Source organism: Aythya ferina (genome assembly GCF_964211825.1).
Source record: "Aythya ferina genome assembly, chromosome: 4".
In the NCBI taxonomy this organism is placed as follows: domain Eukaryota; kingdom Metazoa; phylum Chordata; class Aves; order Anseriformes; family Anatidae; genus Aythya; species Aythya ferina.
The window spans coordinates 63104635-63122718 of NC_140300.1; the positions used below are offsets into that span (position 1 = coordinate 63104635).

General features: G+C 44.7%; 1 protein-coding gene across 1 annotated transcript; it reads right to left on the bottom strand.

Annotated features, from left to right (window-relative positions):
• Window positions 1-1079: 1079 nt before the first annotated feature.
• LOC311436134 (uncharacterized protein) lies at window positions 1080-10579 on the bottom strand (the record flags this gene model as incomplete). The annotated part of the gene is made up of 7 exons (XM_084517976.1): window positions 1080-1218; window positions 1368-1461; window positions 1570-1692; window positions 1797-1952; window positions 2312-2414; window positions 5924-6062; window positions 10495-10579. The coding sequence occupies 7 exons, from the start codon at window positions 10577-10579 to the stop codon at window positions 1109-1111; spliced, it is 810 nt and encodes a 269-aa protein (XP_084374102.1). The 3' UTR covers window positions 1080-1108.
• Between the last annotated feature and the right edge of the window lie 7505 nt (window positions 10580-18084).

Genomic DNA, 18084 nt, shown 5'->3' on the forward strand with positions numbered 1-18084 from the left:
GAGTACACTAGCACTGGGCTCGATTCCCAGCTCCCAAAATGTGCTGCTTACTCTCCGTGTGCGAGCGCCCAAAGTGGACAAATGAGCCTGGCTGAGCCCACAAAACACAGCAGGTGGTCTCCCTTTTCAAGCCGCCACAGCTGCCCAAGGAGCCTCCTTAGAGGCTGAAAACCACAGGACTCTGCCTGCATTGCTGAGCCTGAAAAGCAGCCAAACAAGGCTCATTTTGAGCCCCCCAGAGACAGCTGATGACTTCATCTCCACATTGGGCCCCCAAACCAGTGCACAGAGACTGGTGTTGAGCTACAGCGTGCAACATTTCACCTCTGTTTTCCTGCCCCTGCCCAGTTTCCCCAGGTGCCTTCCCAGCCGCCTTCAGCTGCCCCCGTTTTGCTTTTCTTTCTGCCCCAGGCCGTGTTTGTGTAGTCCGTAGGTTCGTGCCCGCGCCAATAGGCACACAGAGTCAGAATCCACAGGAAGGTCGTTTAATTAAATAAGTAATCATATAACTCTGCAGTCAGATGCTTGGCGATCTTTCTCAAAGCAAGCACGCCTCTGACTCGAATCACCATAATTTATACGCAGCAAACTTGTGAAAACTCTCTCTTTGGTTACTTTTCATTGGCTATCTTAGCTCACCTAACCTATCTCCACTGAGTTTGCTCATTACAAAGGAGCAGCGGTGGAGGGAGGGACACCAAATCCCACATTAACATATGTTAATGCCCCTTGACGAGCAAAAGGTAACTATAGTCAGAAAACCAGTCTGGAGCTGGCTTTCTCCTTCTTCTTTTTACCCTTTTATCCCGTACCGTCCTTGCTTCTGCTAGCTCAAGGCTACCTGTCTCTTTCTTTCGGCTGAAAGACTACACAAGCTACAGGCCTCCCAGTTTTCTTCAAGGTTTCCTTGTTTTTCCCAGCCTTGTGACTACATTTGGACATGGATGGGGGAATCACAGTACTGGTGCTTTGGCCATGACCCTCCCCATCCCACCAGTGCTGAGAGGCTTGCAGGCAGAGCTGCCCAGCCCCAGCTCCCACCAACACCACCCTGGGAAGGACCCAGGCCGCACCCGCTGTGCTCTCTGGATTTTTATTCTGTGGGTGCTTAGACCTCTACAAGCTCGGGGACGTCTTCTGTGTCCCCCGAGAGGTCTTCTGCATGCTCTGGGATGTCTTCAGCATGCGTTGTGCTCTCTTTGTGCTCCAGGCTGGCTTCTGTAGCGTGGGGAAGAAGAGGCAGTGTCAAGATATGGCCCCTGGCCGTGCCCTCCTGGGCACCGTAGGGAAGGCGGCTGGGGCAGCGCTTGGCAGCCCTTGGGCCACCCCGGTGGGAGTGGAGCAGAGAGCTCTGTCCCGGCTCTCACCAAGGACGTGGAGAGTGGCATCTGTGAAGGGCGTCTCCTGTGGTGACTCCTGCTGGTGCCTCAGTTTCTCCAGCAGCTCGGGAGCACGTGTCTCCTGGGGGAGAGCAGGGAGGTGTGAATTCTGCTTGGGCCAGAGAGGCCTCGTTGCCGAGCCCTCCGACTCCCATGGCCCCAGCATCCCCCCGGGACAGGGCTCACTCACCAGGTAAGAGTAGACATCGTGCTGCAGCTCTGCCCCACTGCACCTGATGGACTTCATGACGACCACCTGCAGCCCCTTTGGCTCGACTAAAGGAGCGCAGCTGTAGAGGGCTGTCCTGCAAGCCTGGAAAAGAGCATTGTGCTTGGTCGTTCCTTCTCCTGTGCCAGGGAGGCAGCTCCTCAGGGAGCCTTTCTGTGGGATTGCAAATAAGCTCGGGGGGTCCTTACGTTGGATACTGCACAGCTGGGGTCCTGGAGGTGCACGAAGAGTCTGCCCAACGTCTGCTCCACTTCTGCTCTGAAGAACGTGGTGAGATTGCCCTTGGCGCAAGCAGCCAGGGCCGTGTAGAGATGGAAGGCCGCAAAACGAAGGTCCTCTTGTTCCTGCAACCCAGAAAGCCATCTGTGAGCTGGGTCACGAAGGCATCTCCTCCCAGCCTCTCTCCAACAACGAAGCATCAGGGACTGACAACGGAGGGCGTGTGAGCAGTGCTGTTGGCAGTGGTGCTTTGGGAACGAGGTCACCTCATCCCGGCCCCTTCCCTCCATGTGGAAGGTCCCTTCCTCGTCCCATCCCTAAGAAATGGCACCTGAGCACTGGGGCCCTCGCTGCATCCCACCTGCAGCAGAGAGAGAGGGGCCGCAGCAGCTGGTTGCCTGCAGGAGCACCTCCACACAGCACAGGCAGGCCCCTGCCCACCCCATGCCCCTCGGGCAAGTGGCAGAAAAGTAGGTTCACTCACGGCATCGAAGAACTTCCTGGTGGAGCGGGCGATGCTTTTGAAGGCCTCACCCAAGCCCTTCGCCGTCTGCTTTGCAAATATTTCAGTACTTCTCCTTGAGGCCCTGCAGGGAGTCGCTCCACCAGTTTATGTCCCGCTCGCACTCCCTGATAGCCCTCAACCTCTCCACCTCCTCCTTGAGCCCCGCCACCATGTGGACCAGGTCATCCACCTGCTCGCACCTCACGCACGCAGTCTCTCTGCCTCCCACCGTTGGCAGCAACAGGCTCAGGCACTCCCCGCATCCAGTGACTGCTGCATTTTTGGACGGGCAGTTGGTCTGGGTGTGTACTGGCTTCCTGGAGAGAGCACAGTGCCTGGTGGAAACCATTGCAGCCTAGCTAACAGATGACTGCCGTTAGAGGAGTTGTTCGTATGGGTGGTGGGGAATGCTCTGCCCTCCCTGCTCGAGCTGCCGCGCCACTCCCTGTTTGCCCACCCTGTTCGCCGTGCTCCCTAGGGGCAGCTTTTGAACGGCCTGGGGGGGAGGAGGCGCTGGTAGCTCCACCTGCACCTCCCTCACGAGGGCTGCCGGGTCCTCAAACTACAAGTGAATCCATATTACCTGAATGCCTGTCTCCCAGTTTTGCTGGACTGTAGGGTCGAATAAAAACACAAAATACTTTATACTGCCTTCCATGGAGCTTCAGTGTTCTCAGTATTAAATGTCTATCACTTACTGAATTGTTACACTACTACAAAGGGCATTAATCCTGCCTTTATCATGAGAGATTGCTCTTCAGAAGGATTTTTGTCCCACAATCTACAAAGAGTACAGAATGCTTGACCAAAGGCCTTTGTTGTTCTTTGGAAAATGAAAGGGATGAAAATGTTTTGGACAGGAAAACTGGAGTCCAGTAGGAGTGTTACACTGACCAGTGGAATCCCAAGACTGGGCACTGAGAAAACCACCAGTCTTGTGCTGAAGGTACTGGAGCAGGTGTCAGGAGGCAGAGGTGCGCAGCCTGTAGCAGACTTCGCAGTCAATCCTGCTTTTCACTTCATTTTCATGCTTCAGTACCACATCTGGGAAAAGTCTAGATAGAATGCCTTCCCAAGCTCAAAGGAGGCTTGTAAAGACAAAAGCCCTCATGGTTCTGAAAGGTTCAGACAGTGCAGTGACAGAGGCAGATGAAAGGAGATATTCTGCCCAAATCCAAGCTAGTGGCAACAGGAATACTCATTGTGGTACCTGAGCACAGGAGCTAGTCATCAGGCTTAGTCAAGTCAATTCACCTAATTCCCAGAATTATTTCTGGGAAAAAATAATTCTGGGAAATAATTCTGCAGTACTGTGCAGAACAAAACATCGTATTTCTATCTTATTTCTTTTAATTCTTATTCAATGTTGTTAGGTGTTAAATGAACTTTATCTGCAGCTTTCACTCTGACTTCTGAGGCACATTGCTTGTCCATTGTCTAGTTACAGTCAGAAGGAATCCTTAGAGTACACTGAAGTGAAAAACATTCATTCTCCAGGATATTAAGAAGGGCTAAAGGGTGTAAGATATTATCTCAAGGCTGACCTACAGGAAACATTTACTGTAGCTGCAAAGACTGGCAGAAAACAACTCCTGAGGCTACAATAACTAATGCTTGATATACAGACTGAAATGTCATACCACTGGCATTAAGAGATTCTAATGAATTAATAATGCAAAATGATAAAAGAAGCTTTGTCCTTGCTTCACCCTAAGGATAGTTCAAAGGAACACTGTGAACCTGGGGGTTATGGCTTTTTTAAATCAAGTTCTCAAACCTACATGTGTCACATCAGACAAATGTCTGCAGTAAAACTTCTCTTCAGTGCATGCTTGCACAGCAGCCTTTAGCAAAACGTTCAACTCTTCTCATTTAAGTGTAGGTATTTAAACAGCTTACTTCATCCTGAATGGTGCTTAAGTTGCCTCGATGCCACAGAAAGCACGAAGAGTAATGAATGCTTGAATCCCCACTGCAAACAATGAACACAATGACCATGTGAAACTTTTGAAGGACTCAAGGAGCAATTTTTGCCTCATATTCTAACTAGATGCTAGTGATCTTCTACTGGAGATGTCAATTACTGATTTTCCTAATGGCTTAGATGGGTTTGGTCAGCTTTGCATTCAGCCTTAAAATGGCATGTGAGTGTCAGAAAACAAAAGGGTTAATTTCTCTGCAATATTTTTCTCTGGGTAAACAAAACACATTTCCCCAGGTTCTCCATAGATCAATTGGATCTTCCACACAGTAGTGCAGGTTAAAAAGGTCAGCCGCCTTTAAATAAGCCCTAATTGACATTTACTTCCCAGAATGAGGGTTATCAAAGGTTAAGGTACATTTCCCTAGGCAGTCAGCGACCTAATTCTAAACATCATTAATCCATTTCACTCTGAAAAATAACATTGGCATTCTGAAAAGCCTGCTACCTGGAGGTACGTTGCTGGAGGTTGAGTGAATTGGGTTCCCTTACCATGAGCTCAGGCCATCTCCGACTATCACTCCTCAAACAATGCCCATGGTCTGCATCTGGCTTGTTCTGCCTCTCCTCATTGCTGGCCTCCTGTGTGCTGGGAGCACAGCTGCTTGCTCCTGTCACACTTCTTTCAGGTCTGCGAGAACTCACCCAGTTCCCAGTTGTGTTCCTCCACCTGTTCACGAACGGTTGGTGGTCTCTCACTCAGAGCATGCGTTTGAGCAGCTCGTCATCCACTCCAACCTATGCTGGAAATGCTTAGGCTCAGGTAAGGGTTCCCAGGCAATGACTCACCTGACTCTACACTGCACAAATGATGTTGTTATACGCAGATCGTTTCTCTGGCACTTTGCTCCTCTCTTCTCGTATCCTCTCCTCCCAACTACCAGTGCCCTGGAAAGGGGTAGCGCAGCTGCGTTGGATCCATGGCTGACCATCTTGCTGTCCTAGCACAGCTGTCCTATGTGCTTTTTTGAGTTTAAAAAAATGATGTTATCCTCCTTCCCTGGCTCTGCACAGTTTTCCTTGGTAAGCTGATACAGCAAACGCTCAGCCTCCAGCATATCTGAGAGCTGACCAGAAGACATCCTACAAGCAGCACCTTCCTCACTTCATCATGGATGTGAGCACCTCCTTCAGTCATATCCTGAAACTCCATCAAGACTTCATGTGTACCGTGAGGCACTACAGAAGTGACCCAGAATCTGCTCCTCCCAGACTTGCCCATTTTTCTGTCCAGCATTATCATCTCCCTTCTAACTCTGCTTTAAAGGTGGCTGCAAACAGTCCAACTGGCAGGCACTGAGCAAAGTGGTCCGAAGAGGACACCCTGTAAAACAGTGAGTCTTTATCTCCTCCTGGTGGCTGCACTATCTGTAGCCACCTGTAAGCACACTGCTGCCTTCTAACTGGTAATAAATCCTGCCAGCTCTGGGGACAGAAATCCCCTCAATGTAGTCCCCCAGGGATCATTAGCCCAGAGGTTACTGCACAGTCATCTTCAACAGATCTGTTTACCAAAGAACAGAAGTCTAAAACATTTCAGGAGAAACTGAAAATAACAAATGAAGCGGTATTTCGGATGGGAGAAAAGCTGAATTAAAATATTTTCTAACCTCAAAAAGGAAATCTGTTGGTAGTTGACACCTCTTCTGTGATACTGGTTATGTTCAGGCTGAAACTGTGGGGATGGAAGAGTGAGCACTGTGTCTTTCACAGTCGGCATCTCGCCTGCCGGAGTCAAGTACTTCCAGACTGCGGGCAGGAGCACAAGGCTGCAGGCTGTAGCCAGGACTGTTGTGCACTGCGCTGGGGGCTCCTCTGCCAGCTTGCAGAAGAAACAGTCTGCCCAAAGCCTAAAAGGACAAGAAAAAGAGGTGGGTGACAAGGTGAGGCAAAGAGAAGTCATGGTTGTCCATCAGAATCAGAAGGTAGTAGGGATGGGGGATAGAGAACAGAGTACTGATCCCTCTCAGGAATCTACACGCACTCCCATCAGCCCTTCTCTAGCACTCTTATTTGCAGCTAGAGGGAAGGTGATGAGAAAGCTGTTTCCCCTCCATTTTAAAGACGACTCATACAACGACAGCCATCTCTCAAGGCAACTTGCATCAATTCAGTTCCCCTGGATCTGGGTCACATTTCTCTCAGGGTCACTTTGATCTGGGCAGGTGCAAAAACAGAGTAAGAGGAAAACAACCCAAATTGCAGATACCTTGTATTGCAATAGCATCCCTGGCAAGAAGTTCATTAACACTCTGGTTGAACTGCCAGGTTAAATCATGGATCCATAAAGGACAGCTTTGTACTGAGAGGTTCAAAGGCAATAAAGGGTGTTTATTAGGCAAGGTAATAAGGCATAGCTAGTGTCTGTGCCCTGTAATCTTTTCCATCTGGCATTTATGTGTTTCTACTGACAGCCTGGAGCTCAGCAGTGTTTGCAGAAGCTACTTCATTCTCTTCACCCAAGTGATTGTGCACCGTTGTGGCTCAGCAGCAGGGATGTCTGGATGCTGTCTGATACCAATCATTTTAGTTGACCATAATGTCAGCATCAAAATCAGTGACATCAGTCCTTAGAAAGAGAGAGAGAGAGAGAGAGAGAGAGAGGAAGAGGAGGAAAGAAGAAAAAAAAAAAAAGCAAAAGCACTTCTCAGTGTCTCTTTTTTATTCAGCCAAGATCATGTTCTTTTTAGTCTTGTGCCCTGCCCAAGGAAGAAACTAACTTTTGATGGAAAAAAATATGTGGGTGTCTTAAGGAGATGAAGAGATCAAAGAAAGCCTTCACAAAATGGATCAACAAAATTGCGTTTTGTCCCAGAATTAATTCTCAGGAAAAGGAACCTTTGTGGGTTTAAGAATGGCATTACTATTTCAGGCCAAAGATCTCTGTTCTGGCAGGGGGCACAAGCCAATGGTTAGGGAAAAGACAGAAGAAAGGAAGGTTTAAATGATTATTCTCTTTGTGTCATTTTTCTCAGGTGCCAAAATTTTAAGAACCCCCCGAACTGTTGGTTATATCTGCACTGTTATAACTGTTGGTTATATCTATTTAACAACCACCCAGGCATAAATCCTCCACTGTCTTTCTGAACCACATTTACACTTCCCATAGTGTCCAGTGGCAAGGAGTTATGTCCTACACCAGTGCTGGTGTGGCAGCTGACAGCAGAGGTCTGTGTCCTAGCAGCCCGATTTTTGCCTTCCCTGGGAAAATGCCCCAGGTTACCCTTGAGTTTCATGAACCATTTCAAGCCACAGCAAACATGAAAATAAATCACTGGAAAAATTCCAACCAAAAAAACATTCTAGGTGGGGGAAAATCAGTATGTCTAAATCCAGGTTTTATTTTAGATTTTATTTCTATACTATGTTGCAGCTCTGACTGCAGGTCTGTACACTATTTTGGATACTAATATCCCAGTATTAATGAATATGTTCTCTGCATCAATGAGGTCTTTGATAGCATACCAACAATGGAACTATACGCTATTATGTTCACCATTGGCGATGAATCTTTTGACCCGTGTGTCAATCTAGGTCTGGTAAAATAGGCAGAGGACTATATAGAAGATTTTTTTTTCCCAGGGATTGCTATTAAAAGTCCTCATTGGTTTAATAACAGGCTACAGAAGGAGGTGTGTTGTAGGCTCCTTTTAACTTTCAGTTCAGGTATCAATTCAGTAATGAACAGAGCAGTGGGCGTTGTTGAGAAATACAGTGTTGTCACTTCTGTGTGAGAGGCAAAGCATCAATAAGGTGCATAAAGGTTCCAAATTTCAATTCAAAGTTCCAGTAAATAAGCCTTAGCCTTCTACTGTAAATCAAGGTGATGAAGAGGCAAGTGTTGCAGCTTGATTCCCATGATAGCTATTTCTTTTTTCCTTTGACTTCAGGAAATGTCATCCTACTCTCTACACATTTGAAATATTTGCACTGTGGCCTGCAAGACATGTTTCAGGACTTACTAGAAGACATATTTCATTTTCCTATTTCATTTTTCTTTTCTTTTTTTTTTTTTTTTTTTTTCCTTAGTCTTGGATAAACTGTTTGCTAATGGTTTGCTATTAATGTTTCAGATTGTATTTTATAAAACACTGCTCTGAGTCATATAACTGCACAGCCAAGTTACAACTGTCTTTCATTAATATTAGCAATATTATGCTATATAAATGAGAACAAAATAATTCAAGAAAGATCCTCTTCCCAAGTCTCCTACTATTATTTCCACTTCAATCTACTCAATTTTTCTTTCTCAAAGTTCATTTCTAAAATAAAAACACAGAAAAAAGAAGTTCTGGCTGTGACTCTTCACTAGAAGAGTCACTAGACTCTTCACTAGAAGAATTTTTGCATTGCAAGATAAACCTCTTATAAAAAGAATGCTAGAGAGAAGCAGCACAGCCGCTGCTGCCTCCATGGTCACGTCAGACAGGCTGCAGGGTCCTGATCTCGGCCCCTCTGCTATGTGCCAACTTGCTACACGGTAAGGGTCGGCTGCCGTTGTCCACTGATGCCCCTGGTCTTCCGTAGCAACTCGATCTCTCGGCACCGCTCCGGTCTCTCGGCCTGTTGGGGTCTCAGCCTGTTCAGGCCTCATATGTTGCAGGAAGCACGGCCGACAGCACCAGTTAAGTCAGATCATGCTCCCGCCTTTTTCTTGTCACACTCAAAACATTTAAGAGCAAAAATAGGATCACAAGATACACCGCCAGGCCCATATATTAGGCACCACCACTCAAAAACTTGGATAAAACAGCACTTCTTTTCAGTCTGTCACGCACTTTGTTTGTCTCTGCCCACTCCCCTTGCGGAGAGTACGGAACCACGGATCGGAACTCTGCACTCGCTTTGCATCTCACTCACACAGCACAATCGCACACAGAGGCCTCTAGCACATCTCATTCATACCACAGGAATATAATTTAGAATGATAACCAACCAAACAAGGATTGTCTCTGACTGTGTTCTCCGTGAAGTGACTTGTAACACTTTGTTTTAAACCCTTACACTTACACAAATACTTTCAACACAAAATACCTGGACATTTAAGAATAAGACATACAATTATTAACACTCCTGTTAGTATCCCTCCAGCAGCCGAAAACATCCCGTTTGTCTGCAGCTTCAGGAGATCTTTGTCTGCTCCTGCGGTGAGCAGCTGAGAGTGGAGTCCCCTCTGAGCAAAACGCTCAGGGTGCACCTAGGGGCGTCCGCGCCGCAGCCGATCCCACAGCCGAGCAGAGTGTCTCCTGCCTGGCTCACCAAAATGACTCACAGAAAGCTGACTCCACAATCAGTAAGATTGTAAAGTAGGTATGTTTACTCAGTTCTGGGCGGCACGGGGCGGGTAGTCCCACCAAAGTCGTGCACGCAAACGTGGCAACTTGCTTTAGTAAAGAGTTACATATACATGAACATTCCTATACATATGCATAACCTGTCCCTTTGTGAACAGTCCTCCTTATCTCAGACCCCTTGATTAAAGTCCGAACCGTGAGGTTGTTTTTGATCTGGTTCTCGGGGTCCAAGAGGCTCCTGTTATCTGGAGGTATAAGTGCAGCACAGGCACAAATGTAGCACATATTCATTCTTAATCAATTGCTCTCTAATTTCTAATTCCAATGTTTCAGCTTGCTTTTTTCCGGATCCACGGGTATTCTACTATTAATGTTCAAAGCCTGACAGACCCCGTCCTCCGTGGATCAAAATACATGGGGTCTTAAGGGTTATTTTGGTCATTCTATCATATAATACTGGATCATTTTTAATTTACTCTTTAATTTTCTGGGGCCCCTATTGTTCCAATTTATAATCATTATTCCTAATGAACTTTCTGGTGGTATATCTGGTAATTTGCTCCCTTCCTGATCCTTGGTCTTCGATTTTATCTGACCCATCTGGGAATTTTACTAGTGGCAACTTCCACAGCCCTTGGTTGCCCCCAGTGAGAGTGTCTTGCAGGGGGTTTAGGACCTATCACCCACCCATGTATCCCTGAATTCTATAGGAACCACTTCTATAGAATTACTCCCTTCACTGGCCAAGCCCCCCCACAGGAGATTAGGACCGGTGAGAAAACAAAAAGACCTCCACGCTGACTTTAGAAGTCTCAGTTACACTCTCACACACACAAACACTGGCAACCACACCTTTACCCAACCGAACGGTATCCACAAACACTTACGACTCCGTCTTCTTCGTCCAGAATCCAACCGGACGGTATCTGGAAACGACTCTGTCGTCTTCGTCCGGATCTTCACGCGCAGCATTACGGGCAAAAAAACAGCCGGCAAGGGAGCTCAAAAAAATCAAATTCTTTGCTTACCTTTATTCAGGTTCAGGATGGCATCAGTCCCGATCTGACTCAAACAGGAGCCACCAAATGGTGGGGTGCCTCTCCTAGATCAAATCAGATTTCAGGAACCATAGCCATCCCGGTTGAGCCCTCAAATTGTTAGAAATGGCTCAGTCTTCAAAATAGGATTAAATAAAAAAATAGGATTTATTAAAAGAATAGAAGTAAGTAAACAGTGCTGGGTGCGTCCTGGTGGAACGGAGACTCCCGGTGCACCCAGCGCTGTTTGTTTACCTCTATTATTTTAATAAATCCTATTTTTTTTTTTATTTAATCCTATTTTGAAGACTGAGCCATTTCTAACACTTCACATCTCCTCTCTGTGGCTGGACATGATCAAGAAGGATATAAGACTACCAAGAACAGCAGTGGCTCACTACATCCCTGTTTTGGAGTTGAGAATGCAAAGGATAGATACAAGTGAGGGTCTAATATTACACCGTGAACTACATTCCCAGCTGATGTTGAGAGTGTTAATGAAATCTACTTCTAGCCATAATCCAAGATGTTGACCCAGACCACTGACAACAAAAAGGAAGAAATGTGTAAGGAGGTGGAAATGTGCCAGTGGATAGTGAACACGGCTCATCACTGAAATTCTGATGATGCACCTGTGTCACAGGCAGGCCTGTATCAACAGAAAATAAACAAACAAAAAAAAATCCCGCTCTCTATAAAACATCCTACCTCCTCTAGCAGTTAAATAATGCACAGCAGATTATTATGTCTTAACTGTCCTCAAGGTCTCCTCAGCTAACCTATTTGATGCTATCTTTAGATGCTGTACTCTTGGAAACCACAGGAGATGAATGTTAGTCCGTGCAAAGGCCATATCACTTAGAAGATTATTTTTCAGAAATCCTTTAGAAATTATTTGAGACTGTTGAAGAAAACGTGGAGATTTTTACCAGGAAAACTTCTATGATAAGTCTTCCAAAACTGATGTGACACGAGAACACTAAAAGGTTTCCAGATCATCACTGGATTGTTTTTCCTCATGCCTCTGGCAGATAGAAAAAATACGATGTTTGATTGCTTTCAAAGCTTATGAATCCAGGTCTGTTCAGCATCTCTGAGTAGAACATCCCCTGTTCCCTTTATATGAAGTGTTGTACAGACAAACAACAAGCCAGAAGCTCCAAATAACGTGAAACTGTAGGGGATTTCCTGAGTCATCAGAAGTAGTCAAGCACCTGAATTAACACAGACATTAGATGGCAGTTTTATCTTCAGACATTACCTTTGCTGGCTGCCTTTTTCTAGCCTCCAGTTCTAGAGATCCCAGTGGAAAAGTTTGCAATATTTTTTTAAATCTGAATGTCCAAATCTCTCCCCACGACTCTGTTTAAGCCTCAGCCAGTCCAGCTTCCTGGAGGAAGAAGGGCAAGAAATAGGCGCACACCCATTTGTCTGAAGATGAAAATTCATTTTGCCAGAGACGGAATTAGTTCATATGAGATTAAGAAATTGGAACTCGCCAAGCTTGTAAGCTGTTAAATAGGAATTAAATCCCTTCATTTAAACACCTACAAGAACAGCCCAATATGTGCCAAGGGCTCTTCTCTTCCTGTCAAACCCTGGAGCTACCCTCAGCTGGTTGATCAGCATGTCACCAACAATGCACATGATGCACTGGAATGCAGCACCTAAACACAATCCAGGTCCCATGAAAAGACAGTATATTTAAAGGAAGCTTCCAGGCAGTAGCAAAATTTATTCTGTCCTCCTGGCTTATGGGGAAAGCCTTCAATATATTTACAGGGACACACAGGGAGTAACACAGTTGCATGGCTGTAAGCATGGTGCTTTGCTTCCTCCTCTAAAACTATTTTTAAGACAGTCTCTAAACTTCAATTTGCTGTACTAACTTGCCAGTGTTCTGCTTCCATTAGCACAGCCACTGACTAACTCACCTGGGAAGGGTCTGATCTGAATCATCTACTGTTTGCTCCATGGCCAAATCCAACAGCAGCAGAAAACAGCTCTTGGTGACAACTCAGGCAGGCAGAATCTACAGCAAGGTGAGAAAGAACAGAGAATGAAAGACCACACACAACGTGCCCTTCTTTAAAGAGCAACATTTTAATGTCCTTTTAAAGATGTGCATCTTCCTTTGGAAGAAAAAGATGTAAACCGAGAAAGAACTGTAATGCTTCAGTTCCTAAAGCAGCACATCCAATGTAACCCAGTTTTTGTGACACCTGTAAATGTCATTAATATTGCAAATTAGCAAGTTTAATTATAGGAACAGGTGGATTACGGTATGCTATAACTTTATTTCTCAGCTTGCCTCTGATCATTCCTAAACAAAAATGTTGTGGGTAATTCTGTAGATATTACACAAAGTGACATGATTAAAAGGAAAAAGGTAATTAAAAAGTCTGTATACAATAAAATAGGTACTTAATTGTACAGTATACCTTAATGAAAAAATTATTATTCATAAATTTAATCAGCCTGTAATTTGCCTCCAAGGCACCTAATTAAAATAATGGTAATGAAATCTTGGCACAGTGAGACAGATACTCAGAACCCAACAGCTTCCAGTTGGGGGGGGGGGGGGAAAGACTCCTTGTTGCATCTGCCAGGCACCTCTGAAAATCTGGCCACCTCACTTACGTGAACCAGTACCAAGCTGTGAGGCATGCCCCCAAGAGGGCTTTTAATGCAGTTATTGCATTTAGGTACTCTAAAGCAGCTGCAAATAAAGTGCAATGTGTCAAAACCTGACCTTGTCACCTTTAGGCTGAGTGAGGGAAGGAAAGAGTAAAACGTGATCGCCTCCAAGATACAAAATCTGCCAGATTCTGCCAGTTCTGTTGCCCTAAAGCACAGCGTCTGCTGCTGTAGTCTGGAGATGGTGCTAGCACTGTGCCCACTGTGGGTAAGAGACAGCCCCGGGTACGTGGGTTTGGATTTATGGGGTATCAGATGAGCTGGGCCAAGAAGCCTGCTCAGTGATGGCTCTGCTTGAATCTAGCTGCATTACTGTTTTTCTAAAAGGAAAATACTGTTCACAGAGGACAAAGGGCTTTCTGTCAAGTTGTGGAAGGGACTCTGTTTTGAAAAGGTAGAGAAACAGCAGCAGTGAGGTCGGCTTGCAGAGGAGTAGGGTCACAGTGCAGGGGTCCATGAACTAGTTTGTTCATTTTAGCCTTGCAGTTGCATTTTTTTGCATCATTCCTCAAGTCGTGCTGAACACAAAAGGGGTTTTGCCCATACAGGACTTTAACAGATCTAATTCGTCTCCCAAAAACTCTTTTCACTGAAGGATCCTACCCTTGTGCCCATTGGTATGACTGCTCAGCCTGGTTAATCCTTCAAGTGATGACTGCTTTACACTTCTCAGTCCCATTCAGGACAACGGGGTGTTCGAAGGGCTGATGTAGGAGAGGCAATCTTCAAATGCACTGTTGCCATAACAGAGTTAGAGATTTCCCTAATTTTCCTTCAAAGGGCTTGAGATTATTGTTGTGCTGATTTATACTATTTTTTGCTCTGGCAGTTCTCCCACAAAGTCACCGAATTTATGTTGCCATAAAACAGTTGCACGTAGCACTCTGTGTGTGTGTTCCTCTGTTAGTGTGGTTTTAAGCTTCATAAAACACTGATCTCACAAGTGTGGAAACAGTCAGTTGTTCAGCTGGAATAAACCACAGCAACAGTTGTTATCAGGAGCTAAATTTATTTACCTTAGCTAAGAATTGTGGCATAAGTGATCTTCTCATGTTACCTGCAACGTCTCTTATCTACTGACCTTCAAGAATAGGAAGACTTTGTCTGGCAAAAGTTTATTTCATGCCGTAATTTTCTCGATTGCCTTTTTCCATTTCCAGACTCGGAATATTTGTCAGTCTTATCTAGTACTACTAATGCCTTCTACAAGATGATATCATCAATAACAGATAAGGACGACTAGCAATTATTTTCCCTTTCTTTCAAATGTGAAGCATGTGATTCCCTGCTGCCTAGTCCTGCAGAGCAGATATATAAGGTAGGGTAAATATAAAATAAACGTGGCTGCTCTGGGGAACACTCAAATCTTCATCTGTGAACAAGGATTTTCCTATCTCCTTTATGTGCCAATCAAAATGGCAACAAAAACAACACAATCCTTTTCCTCACACAAGTCGGTTTATTTTCCTCATCTGCCCTACTACAGTACTGCAAACCAAATTCACAATTCGGCTTTTTGTAGACATAGCTCTGACGTGATCATTCTTTGTTCTGCAGGTGATGTCATGCGATCTCACATTACAAAGACCTGCAGAGGTCTTTCTGCCCAAATTCTAGAAGCGTACAAATGTGTGAAACATCCCTGAAGACAGTCTGAGCTTTCAGAAGGGGTGAAAGGGAAATGAAGCTGTCACATGAGGCAGCTTCCTATTAGCCTCCAGTGAAAAGTCAACCCATATCTCTGTATTTCACATGCACAAACAGATGGCTGAACTCCAGCTGAGTCACAGCTTTTCATTTTTTTTTTATAAAAAGATTAAAAGCAGGATATCGATATCTCCAGCTGCACAAAGGTAAAACTGGGGGTAACACTGACCGGGTAAAACCTGCCCATACTCTTCTGCTGCAGCAGGACACAGCCTGATAGAAAGGACATAACTCCTCAAAACTCTGGACTTAATTCTCGGTTAAGCTTAGACACCTCACTCTCTCCATCTACCTCAATGCAGAGAACATACATTGCTTTATTTATAAATAAACCAGAAATACAAGCCCTATATTCACCTTATTTTCCAGACAAGAGTGAGGACTTGTTCCCCTTTAAGCTGTGGTTTTGCACCTTAAAAGAATCAACCAGGGCCTTCAGCCCCTTCTAAAGTAAGACAGAACTTTTCTAATATTTTTTGGAGTTATTTCTTTTCTTCTTTTTTTTTTTTTTTTTTTTTTTTCCCATAGTTTGGGGTTCTGTGTTACACAGGAAGCCTGTAAGACTCACACATGAAGCTATTTTTAACTCTTATTCTGCTAGATCAAGGACAACCTGGCAAATAACCAAGGGAATGGAATAACACAGGCTCACCTGAGGATGACTTGAAGCATGTGTTTAGCTTGTCAATGCCACAGTGTGCAACGAAGACCCACATCTGAAGAATGAAATGCACAGAAAGCAAGATAAGCAAAATGTATACTGCAGCTTTTCAAGTACCTGTTAGTAATATACTTTAAAAACAAGCTGACTGCTTCAAGTGTAGAGGAACTTTCATGAGCTTGCTCATGGAACCCTTTGCCAGAACTCAACAGATAAAAATCTGCACTTAATCATTTTAGGATAGTGTCATGCTGGGCTACTCTGAGATGAAATTGAAATGTTGCAGGTTGTTGGCCTTTCTTTACAAGTTTGAACGTTGCACTATCAAAAAGACAACATCTAGCCCTCCCATACTAGTTCTGGTAAAAAACAGAAACATGGAGATGCCACAGAGCATTTTGCTAACTCAAAACCAGCATGCTAAGATCCAGCTTGGAAGACGGCACAGTCGGGTGCAAACATCACGCTCCCACATTGCAAGAATCTCCTAAGCTGAAAGAGTTAAGATGCTGACTATAATATGGAAACACAGGAAAGGAGTAAGGTAGTATGAGTGGGGAACAAAGAACCAAATTACACAGTTGCTTTGTGTGGTGGTTTTACCGTGCTGGTCAGCTAAACCCTACAACCACTGTCTCACTCCCCCTCTTTTAGATGAGGAGGGGGAGAAGTAAAGCAAAGAACAACTCACGGGTTGAGATAAGGATAATTTAATTAAAGGGAAATAATAATAATAATTAAATAAAGATTATTATGAACTAAACAATTTAACTAAAGGGAAATAAAAAGGGAAAGGGGAAAAGGGAGGTGGAAAGGGAAAAATAAAAAGAAGGGAGGAAAACAAACAATTAAAATAAATGAAGGCTATATGGAAGTGCAGAGGAAAGAAATTACTCTCTAGATTAGGTCTTCATCTGCCAAAGTGGCCACTCAAGGCAGGTGGAGTTGGATGTCTGCACACCAGCACCAGCTTAGCTCAAGTCCTTGTTGCACTGCCCGGCTCCTTGCAAAGTTGACCTGTCGTTGATCCTGCAGCATCTTCCTACAACATATAACTTAGATTACAGATTAGTTTTCTCTCAATGTCAAATCTCCTTGAGGCACACGCTTGATATCCCCATTCTTTTGCATGACCCACCAGGTATACCCTGGTCCTTGGGTACAAACAAACAAACAAACAAAGACCGACTGCTGGAGTAGCTGAGAAAATTTCCCTTTCTCAAATTCAGCACTCAGAATTTTCCCCTTCTCGGTTTCAGTACTGTATTTAACATTGAAAGGCACAGAGCTACCACAGATCTCCTGTTCAATATTTCCTTTTGTACCAAGTGATTTGCCAAAGGCAGTATGAAACCAACTAGAAATAGGAGGTCACATTCTGGTGCAAATAGGGCTAGCCTCATTAAAATTTGCTGCAGCTCAGTGATTTACCCAAATCAAGGCTATAGCCTGTGACTGTTTGACATCTTTTATCACAAAGCAGACTGTGCTCCCAAACAAAGGAATGGATTCTCTCAGCATACGAACTAACTCCTTACCCTGCTAAAACCAATGCCACTGACAGAACTGTGGGATATTATTCCTTTTGAGTAAAGGAATCAGCTGGAGTCAGCACCAGGTGAACTCTAGGCTCAGCTACTGACTAGCAGACTACAAGGACATGATTCTCATACAGTAATATTATTACTAGCACACGTGCTGTTCAAATCCAGGCGTACATGAAATACTCTTTATCTAGATTCCAAAGATACTGATTGCTGGGCGTGAGGTTTGAAACTGAGATTTACTGCATGTGTTGGAAACAGGAAGAACTAACAGCTTTCTGTATTCTGTACCTGGATGGGCATATGCGGCCTTACCATGTCTAGGCTTGACATGATAACCACTGGGTTTTCTAATCAGAAGTTGAGAGGGTAAATACCACACAGCACTAATCATGTAGGAAACACATTGCCCTTGGTGAATTACAGCACTCTTTAGGAAGCATTCCCCTGATTGTTTGTTCCCTGCTGGATACTCATTAAAAAACAGAGCATAAGGCTACTGCTGTCTGTGGTGACAACAAAGGGTGGCTAGAACAGCTGGGTTTGTCTAACATTTTCTAGACACAAAGCAAAGGAGGACAGTAACCAAACAGAGGCTAGATGCCTACTAGAAATTCGGAAGAGAGAACAATCAAACACCTCATCCTGTCTTGTCACTGTAAGCCAGGACTAAGAAAAAGAGAAGCACCTGGAAAGTGTGTTCTGTTATAATGTCCTTGTTCTCCTGTCTTTACGTACTTTTTGATGCATGAGGAATTTGACAAGACAAAATACAACATTTCTCCCTCTCTCTAATGTTAACCTGCTGGTCACAGCTTCTGATTCACACCA